The sequence below is a fragment of the Entelurus aequoreus genome, linkage group LG17 (genome assembly GCF_033978785.1).
Source record: "Entelurus aequoreus isolate RoL-2023_Sb linkage group LG17, RoL_Eaeq_v1.1, whole genome shotgun sequence".
In the NCBI taxonomy this organism is placed as follows: domain Eukaryota; kingdom Metazoa; phylum Chordata; class Actinopteri; order Syngnathiformes; family Syngnathidae; genus Entelurus; species Entelurus aequoreus.
Window position 1 is genome coordinate 51091422 of NC_084747.1, and position 18713 is coordinate 51110134.

The 18713-nt window shown below is 38.2% G+C and overlaps 1 protein-coding gene across 6 annotated transcripts in view; it reads left to right on the top strand.

Moving 5' to 3' along the window:
* The first annotated feature begins 958 nt into the window (after positions 1-958).
* trim36 (tripartite motif containing 36) overlaps positions 959-18713 on the top strand; it is a 65204-nt gene continuing 47449 nt past the window's right edge. For 5 of the 6 annotated variants that reach the window (XM_062025894.1, XM_062025892.1, XM_062025890.1 and 2 more), the window contains exons 1-2: positions 959-1087; positions 10077-10311. In XM_062025894.1, coding sequence (XP_061881878.1) covers positions 1025-1087; positions 10077-10311 — 298 coding nt within the window. In that variant the 5' untranslated portion in view covers positions 959-1024. Of the gene's footprint in view, positions 1088-4358; positions 4567-10076; positions 10312-18713 lie in introns of those variants that run through there. The other variant, XM_062025895.1, reaches the window with a different exon arrangement.

Sequence of the window (18713 nt, forward strand, 5' to 3'; positions counted from 1 at the left end):
ACGAGATAGTTTAGATACATAGATACATGTCTTAAATTTTTTTTTTTAAATACAAATTTATAAAAAAAAAATTCCCTCATGTCCCTTTAGGGGCCCCGTATTTTTATGTCATTTTACGGCTTTTTTTTTTTTCTCTCATAATTTTGACTTTTTACTACATAATTTCTCATCTCACAATTTTGACTTTTTATCTTATAATTATGAATTACCATGGGGGTATATAAAAAAAAAATTTTAGTGGCGAAAACAGTCTTCCATTAAAAAAAAGTGACACATTTAAAAAAAAAAAAGCGTTGCACCAAATATAATTGCAAAAAAAATTGGGAAGGACTGTACTGCACTTCAATTTTTATGTTGAAAACTTTTCTTTTAGTTTGAAATAAAAATGTTACATATATATACAAAAAATGATCTTTATACCAAAAGTGGTCGTAGCAAAATTTTATAATAGTCCCACAGTAAGCATATAGGCACATCATTTCCATTATTATTGCCTTGGAGCAACATTCCTTTACTGGAAAGTTTAACGTCAATCAATAAAACACTGCTCCTATTGATTAGTTCATAGGTCACTGGGGGTCAGTCAAGTGTCATTTCCACACACGGACACTCAAACCCCCGCACAATCATTACGTCATCATGTTTCATTGATTTCATTCAATAGGAAAAGCCTGACTTTTAACATATTGAGGCTGTTCCTGCAGACTACAGAGCAGTAGCCATTGACTGCAATGTGAAAGGGGCTCTGTGATGGGGAGACGTCACCATGAGGGATGCTGGAGATGGTACCCAAGTGAGGGGAGGGCGGAGGGGGTACCTTCCCTCCCAAATAAATAAAGATTTGTCTACTTGTGGTAAGGAAGGAAGAGAGGGAGGGAGGGAGGTGTCAATCTTGCCTCATCTAAAGCACATCTGTTGTGTGTGTGTGTGTGTGTGTGTGTGTGCAGTTTTAATACACCTCCCTAGCGCTTGCATCATCCCCATCCTCATCCTCATCCTCCCCGCCAACCCCTCAGCTGCAGCCATGTCGGACTCGGAGGACATGACGGAGTTCGCCAGCATCGTGGAGCGCATCGAGCGGGGCGAGGTAAGGAGAGACGCCGGCTGACGGTGCACACGGGGCGGCTAAACAGCCGGCAGGGGTCCGCTCGCTGGCCTGGAAAATGTGTTCCGTATATGACTCTTGATGTCACATTTACTGGATTTATCGCTATTAAAAGGAAGGGTGGGCTTCACCTTCTTGACCGTTTGTGTCACATTTAGATGTTTTATTGTCGTTTTTAATGTGTTTTTTTTTTTTTTTTTACCAGAGGACTTGCACTAGGCTGCCAGTCATTCTCACTCGCTTCACATATATGATATTGGACTAAAACCACATTCATTATATTCATACTGTGCCCTCAACAGTCACTTCATTAGGCACACCCTTCTGTTATAATGCACATATGATCATCTAATGTGGTTGAACAGTGGAGCCATTTGTTTAAAGATGACATAATGCATCACTTTTGACTGACATGGGCACATATGCACATGTTTCCAATATTCTTACCAGTTTATAGAATATTAAAAACTGATGTAAACCAATATTTTATAGTCCCACAAAAATATAATTTTTTTTAAAATATATTTTCATTTGTCAGTGGCAACTCCTGCATACTTATTTGTTTTGATTTATTTCATTTTGTTTAATATGTATGTGTTATTTGCCTGTATTGAAGCCATTTACCTCAATTCTGCTGTGTTGGCATGATGATTGTGTGAATGCTCCAAAGCATTCACACATATGGTTTTCTACACCAAAATTAATCTACTTAAATGTATTACTGTGTGAATGCTCCAAAGCATTCACACATATGGTTTTCTACACCAAAATTAATCTACTTAAACGTATTACTGTGTGAATGCTCCAAAGCATTCACACATATGGTTTTCTACACCAAAATTAATCTATTTATTATTCAACGTATTATGTGTAAATGCTTTGGAGCATTCACACATATGGTTTTCTACACCAAAATTCATCTATTTAAACATATTACTGTGTGAATGCTTTGGAGCATTCACACATATGATTTTCTACACCAAATTTCATCTATTTAAACGTATCATTGTGTGAATGCTCCAAAGCATTCACACATATTTTTTTTTTTTTACACCAAAATGTATGTAATTATTATTCAACTTATTATTGTGTGAATGCTCCAAAGCATTCACACAAATGGTTTTCTACACCAAAATTCATTTATTTAAACATATTACTGTGTGAATGTGCCAAAGCATTCACACATATGGTTTTCTACAACAAAATTAATATTGTGTGAATGCTCCAAAGCATTCACATATGGTTTTCCACACCAAAATTCATCTATTTATTATTCAACTTATTATGTGTGAATGCTTTGGAGTATTCACACATATGGTTTTCTACACCAAAATTAATCTTTTTATTGTGTGAATGCTCCAAAGCATTCACACATATGGTTTTCGACACCAAAATGTATCTATTTATTATTCAACTTATTATGTGTGAATGCTTTGGAGCATTCACACCTATGGTTTTCTACACCAAAATTCATCTATTTAAACTTATTACTGTGTGAATGCTTTGGAGCATTCACACATGGTTTTCTACACCAAAATTAATCTATTTATTGTGTGAATGCTGCAAAGCATTCACACATATGGCGTTCTACACCAAAATTCATCTATTTAAACTTATTGGGGCGGTGTGGCGAAGTTGGTAGAGTGGGAGGGTTGCTGGTTACTGTGGTTCAATCCCCACCTTCTACTATCCTAGTCACGTCCGTTGTGTCCTTGGGCAAGACACTTCACCCTTGCTCCTGATGGCTGCTGGTTAGCGCCTTGCTTTGGAGCATTCACACAATAAATTTTCTACACCAAAATGAATCTATTTAAACGTATTACTGTGTGAATGCTCCAAAGCATTCACACATATGGTTTTCTACACCAAAATTAGTCTATTTATTATTGAACTTATTATGTGTGACAGCTTTGGAGCATTCGCACATATGGTTTTCTACACCAAGATCCATTTATTTAAACGTATTACTGTGTGAATGCTCCAGAGCATTCACACATATGGTTTTCTACACCAAAATTCATCTATTTATTGTGTGAATGCTCCAAAGCATTCACACATATGGTTTTCTACACCAAAATTCATCTATTTAAACTTATTACTGTGTGAATGCTTTGGAGCATTCACACATATGGTTTTCTACACCAAAATGCATCTATTTATTGTGTGAATGCTCAAAAGCATTCACACATATGGTTTTCTACACCAAAATTAATCTATTTATTGTGTGAATGCTCCAAAGCATTCACACATATGGTTTTCTACACCAAAATTCATCTATTTAAACTTATTACTGTGTGAATGCTTTGGAGCATTCACACATATGGTTTTCTACACCAAAACTAATCTATTTATTATTTAACTTATGTGTGAAGGCTTTGGAGCATTCACACATGGTTTCCACACCAAGATCCATCTATTTAAATGTATTACTGTGTGAATGCTCCAAAGCATTCACACATGGTTTTCTACACCAAAATTCATCTATTTATTATTGAACTTATTATGTGTGAATGCTTTGGAGCATTCACACATATGGTTTTCTACACCAAAATTAATCTATTTAAACTTATTACTGTGTGAATGCTTTGGAGGCCAATCTAGTGTTGCCAATCAACCTGTCCCCAATTAAATCAATTGATTGCAGGGCATGATTTCGATTTCTTCTCTTTTCCTAATAATTGAGAAGCCAAAGGGACAAGCGGTAGAAAAATGGATGGATGGATAGTGCTGCAGGCAGTGTGCACACGCCTCTTGTTTACTCCTTATGTGGCACACTTGGCAGCAGCTGTGCAGTAAGCTTGTGGATAATGAGGAAGAGAGTGCTTCTATTACTTTAGTATCATTTCAGTGCAAAGTGCACCTGGCGTGATTCAAACATTTTATATGAATTACTGTACTCTCACGGCGTCAGCATTGTGCAGGTGTACCTAATCAAGTGTCACCCTAAGTGTGTTAGCATTAGCAGCTTAGCACTCGGGTCGTTAACTGGCGAATTAATGTATGTAGTAAGAGTGCAGTGGAGTCTTTAAAACTCGAGCACTTCACTCCAGCGGTGGTGTCAATAACGTTTTTACGCGTTAACGTAACAGTTGGGCGATGAATCCATTCAACACGTAACAACAATGAATGAATGGACGCCATGTTGGATTCGTGGAGTTTACGAGATGCTCTTGAAAGCAACATCCGTTCCTATGGAGATATCGCTTCTCCGCCCCCCTCCCCCCTGCTGGCGTGTTGCCTTCACTGTCAAACTAGTGTTCTGTATTTAATGGCACTCTCCGCCGCTTGTTGCTGATTCACAACTGCTGCTCGTCCCGCCGCGTCACGAAACGTTCCCACGGTCTTTCGTATTCTGTCTTTTATTACTTTTATCGAGAAACGACAGAGACAAAAGAACGCTTTTTTGTAAATTTGTGTCCTTCGTCATGACGAGCGAGATGCGGCGAAACAGCACACACGCGGTAAGTTCCAAACTTTTTGTTTTTTGGTCAATATTTCGTTGAGGTTCGTACATATACGTTGACTAAAGCTTCAAACGTACATTATTATTTAAAGTTTTTTTTAATTTTTAAAAATGTTCTTTGATGTACTTTACGTTTTTGTTCCCGTCGCACGTGCCAAGTGTCTTTGATTAACGTCGCCAAACAAACGACAAACATTTGCTCGGTCACTCGTAAACGTGAGCAAGTTGGACGCAAGCTTGTGTGTTTTTTCCTCTATATTTAGCTGTTGGTGGACTTAATCCGTCCTTATGTTACGTCATGTATGATAAAGCAAGTGTAAAGAAGACGCTATTATTGTATTGACGCACTACTGCTAGCAATGTAAGTAGAGATGTCCGATAATGGCTTTTATGCCGATATTCCGATATTGTTCAACTCTTAATTACCGATACCGATATATACAGTCATGGAATTAACACATTATTGTGCTTAATTTTGTTGTGATGCCCCGCTGGATGCATTAAACAATGTAACAAGGTTTCCCAAAATAAGTCAACTCAAGTTATGGAAAAAAGTGCCAACATGGCACTGCCATATTTATTATTGAAGTCAAGAAGTGCATTATTTTTTTTAAACATGCCTCAAAACAGCAGCTTGGAATTTGGGACATGCTCTCCCTGAGAGAGCATGAGGAGGTTGGGGAGGGGTGTATATTGTAGCGTCCCGGAAGAGTTAGTGCTACAAGGGGTTCTGGGTATTTGTGTTGTTGTGTTTTATGTTGTGTTACGGTGTGGATGTTCTCCCGAAATGTGTTTGTCATACTTGTTTGGTGTGGGTTCACAGTGTGGCACATATTTGTAACAGTGTTAAAGTTGTTTATACGGTAACCCTCAGTGTGACCTGTATGGCTGTTGACCAAGTATGCGGACATCTCTAAATATAAGCAATATGCACCTTCTCTTTGCACTTAAAAGTTAAAGTACCACTGATAGTCTCTCTCACACACACACACACACACTCACACAGTAAGTGTGGTGAAATTAAATGATCCTCTGCATTTGACCCATCCCCTTGTTCACCCCTGGGGGGTGAGGGGAGCAGTGAGCAGCAGCAGCGGTGGCCGCGCTCGGGAATCACTTGTGTGATAGAAACCTAGTTAAAAAAAAGTTCAGTTCAGTTTGTTTAGTTGGAACAATGTAATGCATCACTTTAGACTTAGACTTCCTTTTATTGTTGTTCAAATTAGAACTTTACAGTGCAGATAAGAACAACATTTTTGTTGCATTAGCTCGTGGTAGTGCATGATAAAAGAGCAATAAGGTGCAGATATAAATAAATAGATTACTGTACAGATAAATATATTGCACTTTTTTAAATGCATCCACGTTTATGGATGTATGTTAGAGATGTCCGATAATGGCTTTTTTTGCCGATATCCGATATTATCCAACTCTTAATTACCGATACCGATATCAACCGATACCGATACATACAGTCGTGGAATTGACAAATTATTATGCCTAATTTTGTTGTGATGCCCCGTTGGATGCATTACATAATGTAACAAGCTTTTCCAAAATAAATCAACTCAAGTTATGGAAAAAAATGCCAACATGGCACTGCCATATTTATTATTGAAGTCACAAAGTGCATTTTTTTTTTTGACATGCCTCAAAACAGCAGCTGGGAATTTGGGACATGCTCTCCCTGAGAGAGCATGAGGAGGTTGAGGTGGGTGGGATTGGGGCTAGGGGGTAGGGGGGGGGGTGTATATTGTAGCGTCCCGGAAAAGTTAGTGCTGCAAGGGGTTCTGGGTATTTGTTCTGTTGTGTTTATGTTGTGTTACGGTGCGGATGTTCTCCCGAAATGTTTATCATTCTTGTTTGGTGTGGGTTCACAGTGTGCCACATATTTGTAACAGTGTTAAAGTTGTTTATACGGCTACCCTCAGTGTGACCTGTATGGCTGTTGACCAAATATGCCTTGCATTCACTTGTGTGTGTGTGTGTGTGTGTGTGTGTGTGAAAAGCCGTAGATATTATGTGATTGGGCCGACACGCAAAGGCAGTGCGTTTTTAAGGCACGTCACCAATATTGTCGTCTGCATGGAAATCGGGAGAAATTCGGGAGAATGGTTGCCCTGGGAGATTTTCAGGAGGGGCACTGAAATTCGGGAGTTTCACGGGATAATCGGGAGGGTTGGCAAGTATGACAGGGAGAGGCAACTGCTCTGTACTTCTCCCTACGTCCGTGTACCACTCCGTACAGCGGCGTTTTAAAAAGTCATGCATTTTACTTTTTGAAACCGATACCGATAATTTCCGATATTACATTTTAAAGCATTTATCGGCCGTCCGATATTATCAGACATCTCTAGTAAATACTAAAAACTACTACTATGGCTAAAACTACACAAATAAGACATATAGCAGGTAAAACACTTTGTTAAAGATAAAACAAAAATTGTAGGAATTTGTTACGAAATTCACTTGCATTAGTTTACACTACGTGGGCGGTTTTGACTCCGCTAATAATTGGCAACCGGCCACCGTATGCAGCGTCTACGTATCTATATGAACACAGCAGGGGAGCTACATTCTTACCTGTTGGTCTTTTAAAGTCCTTGTGCAAGTCTGGATGCTTGTCCTTTAAATGTTTACCCAAGTTTGAAGTGTTACCACCTTTGGCACGGCATGTTTTAAAGCACAGCTTGCAGTGTTTATAGCGTTTATCATTAGTTTTGACGCCAAAATACCTCCATATTGCGTTTTGTGCACTTTCTTTACTAACCAGTAGAATTGCAGTTTATGCTCTTCTGTTTCCACTTGTATGTGCACTGTGTATGTGTGTGTTGACTCATTCAAATTGTGCCTTGACTCCTACTCCCAGCAGCGTCACTGCGGTGTGGCAGCATATACAAAAGTACTGGTATTTTTCAATGACGGCATAGTACCTTTTTTGATTCATTAGTACTGCTGTACTTTAGTACCGATATACCATACAACCGTAGTGTGCGCCTTTTTTGAACGAAGATTGTCAAGAGTCATCTTAAACTTGTCAGTAGGAAACTCTTTTCTTCTTCAGCGTCAAGTATTAATAGCTGGCTGAGTGTTTAAAAACGGGAAGGAAATCCCAACACATGACATTAAACTCACGGTCGAACACAATTACAAGACAACATGCAAATTGTTAAGTAAAATCACACCCTAAGACTTCAAAGATTCTTTGTCATAAATGCTGACATGTGGAACAATCAAAATACCGTTGCTCTCTCTGTCCGTCCATTTCCTTAGAGAACGTAACGTAAATGACCGCCATAACCACAACACCAGGGGGAGCTCCACTAACCACGTTAAACCCAGATTCCGAACTAACAAGGGTCTTAACTCATTCTCTTTCTATGCCACATCAATATGGAATGCACTCCCAACAGGTGTAAAAGAATGGGCATCTCTATCCTCCTTCAAAACTGCACTAAAAGAACACCTCCAGGCAACTACAACCCTAAACTAACACCCTCCCTTCCACATAATACCTCTTCGGATTATAAATAATCAAATGTAAACAATGAAATGTAGACACTTTTTCTTATACTTTCTGATCTCTCTCTCTATGTCCACTACTTGCTATACATATCCTACCAAGTCAGTCCTACAGTGTTTCAATATCCATTTCCCTGATGATGCAATTATGATGCTGATTGTTGATGACTGAAGTGTTGAGATCAACCAAACCTAACCCTCCCACCCCCTCCATATCCCACACCCCGGATTGTAAATAATGTAAATAATTCAATGTATATACTCTGATGATTATCTTGTGTGATGACTGTATTATGATGATAGTATATATCTGTATCATGAATCAATTTAAGTGGACCCCGACTTAAACAAGTTGAAAAACTTATTCGGGTGTTACCATTTAGTGGTCAATTGTACGGAATATGTACTTCACTGTGCAACCTACTAATAAAAGTTTCAATCAATCGATGCCGGCGCGCTAATCGCCAGAAAGCCTAAATGCTAAGATGACTACAAGAAACATTAACGTCTTTCCCCGTTACAAACATACCACAATCTAAACTCGTATTAACTAGTGATCTTAAATTACTATTTTTTTAAAATCTGAATAATCACACTTTGGATTAATCATGATCAATCACAGTTGCTACAAAAGCGTTAATTTATCCGGGGTACCTTGTTGACAGCAACATTCTTCTGTTTGGATGCTTTACATTGTTTAATTGGCGATAGTACAAATTTGGGTATGGATGCCATATCCAAATTTACCATGAATTGATCAACGTGGACCCCGACTTAAACAAGTTGAAAAACCTATTCGGGTGTTACCATTTAGTGGTCAATTGTACGGAATATGTACTGTACTGTGCAATCTACTAATAAAAGTTTCAATCAATCAAACCAAGTAGTTACAGAGGCAGAATTGGTCATACCAATACTGATACGTCAACATTTTAAGGTTAATACAGTAAATTATCATTTTTTATCACAGTTATACTCCGACAAAAACAAAGGTTGGTAGTCTAACAATATCAGTCAAATATTTAAATTATTTCCTACTATTTTCTCTGATTTAAATCCTGTGGGTTTTTTTCCCCCTTAAAGCCCCCCCCCCGTGTCCTGGGACTTATTTCCTAATTTTGTAAACAATAAGAAAAAATACTTTAATAAGCAAAAATACAATCTAACCACTCTACCATTTAATTTTCCTGAGGGAACTCTCCTGAAGGAATCAATGAAGTACTCTCTCTCTATCTCTCTCTATCTCTATCTCTCTATCGATCTATCTCTATTGATCTCTCTATCGCTCTGTATCTCAATCTCTCTCTCGCTCTCTATCTCTCTCTCGCTCTCTATATATATCTCTCTCTCCCTATATCTCTCTCTCTCGCTCTCTCTCTCTCTATATATGTATCTATATCTCTCACGCTCTCTCTATTTCTCGCTCTCTCTATCTCACTCTCTCTATATATCTATATCGCTCTCTCTCTCTCTATATATATATCTATATCGCTCTCGCTCTCTATCTCGCTCTCTCTCGCTCTCTCTAATATCGACCATATACCGGTAATGATATTACACTTTGTATTGTTACTGTCAATATTTGTATTAATCCGCCCAAAATGTTCACATACATTTATGATCTTTAGCTTAGGGGTTAGCATGGCTTATTGTACCCTCCTACAGTGTGAAGTGAAGCATATTTAGCTATTCCTCATCCTTGAGGTGTCAGAAACGTAGTTTATTTGCCGACATGGAGGCGAGGATTAGTGACTTGCACTTTATCGTCGGCCGAATTAATACAATTTATATTGTACTTATTGCACAATTCAACTGGTGTATATTATTTGCTGTCGATTTCATCAATCCCTGTATTTTATTGACATCAGGCTTTTTCCGATCTTTCCGTTTGTGCTGCAGTCGGACATTTGATTCTTGCCTGATTTTAATCCATATTTTGTTAAAATAGACAGACTATTATTAACGCTGAGGACTTCCCCGTCTCAGGTTCCCATCAAGAACATTGAGAGGGAGCTGATCTGTCCCATCTGCAAGGAGCTGTTTACCCACCCTCTCATCCTGCCATGCCAGCACAGCGTTTGCCACAAGTGTGTCAGGGAGCTTCTCATGCTCAACCACGAAGACTCCTTCGACGGCGGCTCGGAGTGCTCGCTGCCCGGGAGCCCCAGGTCGCGTGTGCCCTCGCCCTCCATGGAGCGGCTGGACAGGCTGGTGCGATCAGGTTAGTAAACACTCCCAATGCTGGAGAAAAGTCCTTCTTATGATGCGACCTGACTGAGAAAATGTACCTCAAATTTTGAACACAGGGGGTTTAAAAAGATTGATTCACACCCAAAACTCGATTCTTATTTTTTTAGATTTTAAATTGATAAATAATTTGTATTTTTAATTGTATAAATTTTTTAAATTTTTGTTATTAGTTTTTTAAGAATCAATTTTTTAAAATAAGTTTTAAGGCCCTCGCCATGCTTACTCGCTGCACGTGCACAGTACATCATACGTCAGCAACCAAAACAGGTTTTAGAATGTTTAAAAGAAAAAATGACTACACCAAATGATACATTTCAAGATTCTGTTTGAATGGAGAATTGTGTTGAATCGCTTCTGAATCGAATCATCAGCCAAAGAATCTGAATCGGATCAAATCGTGATGTGCCCAAAGATTACCACACCTATTTAAAAGAATATCCATCTACAAAATAATGGAAAATTAAATGGTCCGTTCCCAAGTCAAGCTGTTGTAAAGTACAGGCAACCTTTTTATTGTTCTTATTTCTTAATTTATGTGATATTAAATACAAAAAACCCCAACAGAAGAACATTTTAATGGCCTAATGCAGCAGATTAGATTTATGCGCAAATGAAACATTAGCTGCTGTTGATATTGATACATGGAAACAATAAATTAAACAGTTATAATGACAAAGGCATTTTAATTGTTGCGCAAGTGTAAAAAAGATAACCGTAAACATAAAAAACTGCTAATAATATTAAGAAAAAAAAATTGACAAGTGTGGTAGGTTTTATGTAATTTACCAGTACACTTTTCTGTTTTTTCCTTATAAACGTTGAGGCTTATTTTACAAGCTTGAAAACAGTCAAGCACTCTGCTATGACAAGTAAGTTTCCCTGTAGGAGGAGTAAGACAAAGGGACAAGGCTTAAAATGGGCCAAGCGTCATTGTTATTATGCGCCCCCCTCCCAGCCTCTCGCTCTAGTTGAATGAACACAAACGATTTAATTAATGACAATGTCGCGCACGTCCATTCTTCTAATATTTTTTATATTTTCTTATGAACGCTTATGTCTTGCAAGTAGAAGTGAAATTAACTTTTGACAAACCGTCTCAAGCCCAACAGTGGTTGAAATTGGCTTTTGAAACGATCTGTAAATAACCAAAGCTTCTTTTCACTGCCTCACTCAGTCAGCACATGGTTGAAGATTCCAGTTCTAGTCAAAAATCCACATCTTTAAAGAGCCAGGAGGGCTGGTAATTTTGTTTTATCAATACATTGAAACCTGTTTATGTTGCAGTCATTTCATTGTGTGTCTTTAGTACGCTATGGTAGGATCCACGTTAGTACTGCCATGCTTTTATTTTGAAGCTTACTTTACACTGAGCAATAAGTGACTGTGCACATTTTATTGCAGTGTAAACAGTAGGCATGTAAGAATAGGAACATTTTATATCCGGGTTATTCTGACCAAAATAATCAATTATTATAGCGGTATTTTTGAATGTGCTCAAAAAGTACCGGTACTTGTTCATACATTGTAATCTTTTGACTGTTTTTAAATTGCTAAAAAAATAGACACACTTTGTATAAGCCCACTATTTTGCATGTTTTGTTTCTTATGCCTAATTGAGTTTTCTGGCGGGCTTTAGGGCGTCCTACTCTATTTAGCGGTCCTTAAACGCACTGTAAAAACACCCACGTGTCATATTACTCAGAATATACAGTATATCAATCACTCTGTTCTAAGAGAGCACAGCTTGTAGGTTCAATGTGCACAATTTAAATAGCTTAGTTGCTCTGACAGCAATCAATCAATCAATCAATGTTTATTTATATAGCCCTAAATCACAAGTGTCTCAAAGGGCTACACAAGCCACACAAGGGCAAGGAAAGACTCACAACCCAGTGGGATTTCAATATGAATGACTATGAGAAACCTTGGAGAGGACCCCCCCCCCCCCATCCGGTCTCCCCCTCAAGGGGAGACCGGATGCAATGGACATCGAGTGGGTCCAGCATAATATTGTGAAAGTCCAGTGTGTTTATGCAAGTTTAGATTGGGAAATGTACCGTATTTTCCGCACTATAAGGCGCACCTAAAAACCTCCAATTTTCTCAAAAGCTGACTGTGCGCCTTATAATCCGGTGCGCCTTATATATGGACCAATATTGAGCCACAACAGGTCTCACAACTATGGGATGCATAACGTAACCCCAGCCTCTACTGTAGCGTCTATTCTATGCGCCTTATAATGCGGTGCGCCTTATATATAAACAAAGTTTTTAAATAGGCCATTCATTGAAGGTGCGCCTTATAATCCGGTGCGCCTTAATAGTGCGGAAAATACGGTAGTTTATTAATGGGCAAATACATTGTCTCTTGTTTTCATGTTAGCATTTAAGCTAGCGAGCTGGCGCCAGTCAGTCCGTGAGTTTATTGCAGTGCACTTATCAATCACGGTTTTTCGATAATTTCGTCGGAAGCTTTACCACGGTTATCAATAATACAGTTTATCGTTGCATCCCTACTAACAAAACAGTAGTTATGTAGTTTTAATTAGAGGAAGTTGACAATGCAACAACATGTCGATAAACAGATTTTTCATAGAATGTACCTATTTGAGTCTCTGGTTGCGAAGTATCGACCATAAATTATATACATTTGGCTGAGGATAAAACTTTTAAGCATGATCTCATCATATCGGGATCATGAATGTTGATGACACATGCTAGCTGTGTCCTGCAAATTGAACAGGAACAAGCAAACAAAAGCATCCGATTCAATGCGGCGTCCTCCCTAGCGAGCTAGCGGCTAATTTCCCTCCACAGTGCAGCTTCTAAATCACTAATCCTCGCCTCCATGGCTGCGAATAAACTGTTTATTAAAAGTGTCATTATCGCTGGTGGACTAGAGCAGTGGTTCTCAACCTTTTTTCAGTGATGTACCCCCTGTGAAAATTTGTTTTGATTCAAGTACCCCCTAATCAGAGCATAGCATTATTGGTGGAAAAAAAGAGATAAAGAAGTAAAATACAGCACTATTTCATCAGTTTCTGATTTATTAAATTGTATAACAGTGCAAAATATTGCTCATTTGTTGTGGTCTTTCTTGAACTATTTGGAAAAAAACATATAAAAATAACTAAAAACTTGTTGAAAAATAAACAAGTGATTCAGTTATAAATAAAGATTTCTACACATAGAAGTAATCATCAACTTAAAGTGCCCTCTTTGGGGATTGTAATAGAGATCCATCTGAATTCATGAACTTAATTCTAAACATTTCTTCACAAAAAAATAAATCTTTAACATCAATATTTATGGAACATGTCCACAAAAAATCTAGCTGTCAACACTGAATATTGCATTGTTGCATTTCTTTTCACAGTTCTTTTTGACAGACATTTAAAAAAAATCTCACGTACCCCTTGGCATACCTTCAAGTACCCCCAGGGGTACGCGTACCCCCATTTGAGAACCACTGGACTAGAGGACATATAATAGCTAAACATGCGACAGCACACACCATAGGAGGATACAAAAAAGCATAGCTAACCGCTAAGCGGTTGTGAATGTAATGGCAGTGGGTGGATCAATACAATTTTTTTGAAGTGGAAAACCAGTGCTGTTTTTTTTGGTAAACAAGGCATAAAAGTTTTTGAAAATCTGAAAAAATAAATGGGAGATTTTCAAAGCAGGGAGGAATATATTCCACTCCGGTCCTGTAGCCGGCAATAATGCACATTACAAAGTGCAAAATAAGTTGGTTAAAAAGTGTTTACATCCAATGTTTTGAGCGGAGCTTGGGCATTTGAAGGTTGCTGGCTAAAAATATTCTTGAAAGTAAGAATGTTCTGATCAGGCTATTATGCTGCTGATTCAGATACCGACCATCCATGAATGAGATCGCCCGATACGATACTTATTCTCATTTTGAAAATTACAAGTGGTTTCCGAGACGACGAGGTCCTGGGTCACACAAGTAACTCTCTATGGGAATTTTATCCACCCCGACTCTCCACGATCTCCATGAGTTTATGATTGAGCATGTGTTGACACAGGAAACTAAAACCTTTACTTTTTTTGAATAAGCAAAGTACTTTCTATTCTATTCTATTCTAATTTGTGTTTACTGTAGATTTTTCAATTTATTCATAGTGAGTGCTATTGCCAAACAATATTAACATAATACTTAAACTAGTTCCTTATTCTCTTTCACCGTGTGTAATATGTTCAGCCTTGCCCTTCAGTGATAATACTTAATGAAAGATAAAATGCAGCTGAGATAGGCTCCAGCACCCCCCGCGACCCCAAAAAAAGAGACAAGCGGTAGAAAATGGATGGATGGAAGATGCAAGGAAATGCAGTTTGTCATAATGGAGGTGAATATTACTAGCTGAGGGGAGCGGATTCACACGGTGTATGGAAACTAGGGTTGGGTATCGAGTATCGATTGGAACCGGGACTAACTTTCCGATTCTCCCGGAATCGTTCAAAACTTTAAATTTCGATTCCTATTTTCGATACCAGTCCGCCGACCGGAAAAAAATATGTCCGCCGAACCGGAAGAAGAAGCCGCTGAACACCAACGAAGAAGCGCCCACCGCCGGAAGTGTTAGCATAGCCGAGCGAGTCAGTCAAGCTCAAGCATGGATAGCGGGCGTCGGCGGTCGAAAGTGTGGCTTTACTTTACAAAAAAAAATGAAATAACCGCAAAATAACAGAGCTCCATGTCCATCAAGAAACGAGTGGAGAGAGAGCTGCAGATATACCAGGACGTTCCACCGATACTTATGTCTGACGACCCTGCTGCATGGTGGTGGAACCAACAAAAGACTTGTCCTTTGCTGTCATATCTCGCTTTCTCCTATTTATGCGTTCAAGCTTCTTCCACACCCAGCGAACGTGTATTTTCCACAGCAGGAGACACTATCTGTCCAGAACGCTCACGCATCCTGCCTGAGAAGGCGGATATGGTCATTTTCCTAAACAAGAACTGTCTCTGATTTTATACTGTACCTGCTGCTAATCTGGACTGGGTTTTGCAAGTTGTTTCTTATTGTTTATTTGCTTTTCTGCACCAGGTTAGCCCATCAGTGGGAGCACGGTAACATGTTTAAGTACCTGCAGCATCATACACATGTGTGTGTAAATGTGTTTTCATGAGATTTCCTACAGCATCATACACTTATGTGTAAATGTGTTTTCATGAGGTTTTCAAAAATAAAGCTCTCTTGAGGAAAGTGTACCCCTGGGAAAATGTATTCATAATTTATAATGTTTGTATTCAAATTCATAGATTTGATATATATATTCTAGTTGAAAATAGCCCTGTGAGGAATTTATAGTAAAGTTCATAAAAAGTTAATAGAATTAAAATTGATGGAGAATGTCAGACTATTTCATTCAGAAAGACTGTAGGTTAGCTAGCTCATTTAAAATATCCTAAAAGTTTTTTTTGACCCTGCCTCTTAAAAGAATCGTAATCGAGAACCGTGAGGAATCGGAATCGGAATCGAAACAAAGAATCGGAATCGGAATCGTTCGAATTCAAACGATACCCAACCCTAATGGAAACACAATGAATTATCTGCCAGTTTCTAGCACGGGGACTGCAAAATAAATAACAGTGTCAGCCAGAGGGGATCTGTGTTCGTGATTGGCCTTAAACTGCATTAATAGGCAATTGCGATCATGTACTTATTCACGGAAATCGGTAAATACTGATTGGTGGCCGATCGTTTGGCACATCCCTACTTGAAAGATCAGGTGTCCAACAATTTATGCTGCATGAAATGATTTTGATGTCTTTAACGGGTGTATCATGACCAGACCACCAGTGCTAGAATCTCATTTAGAAAGTTACAAGTGGTTTCCCAGACGACGAGGTCCTGGGTCACACAAGTAAGTCTCTATGGGAATGTTATCCACCCCGACTCTCCAGGATCTGCAAGAGTTTATGATTGAGCATGTGTTGACACAGGAAACTAAAACCCTTACTTTTTTTTTTGAATAAGCAAATCTCTTGAGCACACTGAAAGCCCTCCTTTATGCAAACGTATGAACAGGTTCATTCAGCTAATGTAAAGAATTACGCGCTTGGAAACATTCTCTTGAGGATTATAAATGATGTACATCTTTTTATAAGACGATTACAAAAAAATATTCAATCTCGTCGGATTTAATAGAGCAACGTTGGAGGCTCTGAAAACTTAAGGAGAGGGTCGTCCATGTGGGATGATTGGTCGCCACAGTGACGCGACCTGCCTGTTAAGGAATGAATGAGGGGATTAGTAGGCAGGGAGAGAATAAATTTGCTATATTTATCAGTGTCCAACTGGGACAGGCCTCACAATGCTGGGAGAGATGAAGGAATGCTTTTAAATTCTTCTCACTTTCTCAAGGTCTGTGATGACACACCAGAATCTCGCATCTGGAGCTCCAAAACTACCGTTTGATTAGTTGTCTTGCATTTTCGGTGTTCACAGCAACACAAATGGAAATTATAAACAAGAGCATTGGTATTGTACACTTTTTGTATTAGGATTAACTTTGTTACCATTCTAATTTGAGTCGCATGTTCCAACACAAGCATTAAATTCACCTTAATGCAACTTTGCACTGCATCACACCGAGAGCAGTTTGTAATATTTTAGCAATATAAGGTGATATTGGACTGTTAAATGTGACGCCCCCTGGGTTTTGGTCAAAATGCTTTGGAAGAATGCCAGTATACGTTCAATTGGAGCTGAGTGATATGGGGGAAAAAATCCTATCACATTATATGTACCGCAATCTGAATGAAATCAATTTTGTAATGCTTCAATTAGGGCTGCAACAACTAGATTAAAATCGATTATAAAAATAGTTGCCGATTAATTTATTCATCGATTCGTTGGATCTATGCTATGCGCAGAGAAATATTTATTTATTTTTTATTTTTTTATTTCATTATTATTTTTTTATAAACCTTTATTTATAAACTGCAACATGTACAAACAGCTGAGAAACAATAATCAAAATAAGTATGGTGCCAGTATGCTGTTTTTTTCCAATAAAATACTGGAAAGGATAGAAATGTAGTTTGTCTCTTTTATCCGATTATTAATCGATTAATCGAAGTAACAATTGACAGATTAATCGATTATCAAATTAGTTGTTAGTTGCAGCCCTAGCTTCAATGTTACATTGCTAATAAATGAGATGTGATGGCAACAACAGAGAAATGTATTTTCTGTTGGGGTTTGAACTTGACTGATGTACCGAAACATGATACAACAGTTTGCGATAACCGGTGCTTTGTACAGTATCGTACTGCATAAATGCCAATATTACTCTACAAATGTCATTTTGCTCAGCTTTTTTTATGTCTCTGCATGTTATTAATAAAGCTATTAACATGTGAGCACATACACAAACGAAACGGTAATTTCCAAATAATTACAATGTGTAACATTATCTGATGTTTTAAACCTTGTTTGATGACAGAACACAGTTATTTACTTCCAAGTGTTGGTTTCATTTTGTCCAGTGGCAGACGCGTGTACATTTAAAACAACGTTCTACTCTGTGTAAGTGTGCTCTGATTTAAATTTTATAATGTGCACATGAATTTAAGTGTAATGTATCACTATAATAATGCACAGATGATAAATGGTGGTCAAAACAAATCCGAAAGTCATGCCATTTGTCCTTAGCTTGTGGAGTAGAAAGATGTGTGTTATGCCAAAGACAACATTCAAACTCACACAAACTATAAACACACTTCTGACATGACTAAGTTTATTATGAACATTTTACTCTTATTTTTTTAAATAAAATGTGTCCTATTCCTGGCAATTTACATGACAAAGTGAGACCTCTTTTTCACCTTGGCTACTACATACATGACCTTTGTGCCGCATGGTATTCTGTGCAAATTGTTTTGCAGTCCTTCTTTCGCAAGTGAATCTTATGTCTGTTATAAAGTGTATACAAATTGACACTATTGAAATTGTCTATTACTTTCGAAGGAAAGTATATATTGTTTTACCCCCCTGCCCTATGTGTCGTACATATACCTTCAACGTTTTGTAATCGGTATACAAAATGAGTTGCTAAGTTTGACCCCCACAAAGACATTTTGCTTGATGGCGTCCATGTTTTCCAACCTATCTTGCTCACATTTTACACGTGCTTCCAAATTTCACGGTGATTCGGCTCAACAATCTATTGTTAGTGTGTGTTATGTTGAGCTTATTGAGATGTGAGAAATTTCAAGTCAATCCGAGTTATGGGGTCAAATGTTGGGGTTTAATAACAGCGCCACCATGTGATGTTTGTCATAAAAATATTAGCACAGGCAACTTGATCTCAAAGGGACTTTCCTAGGTAAATAAAGGTAAAA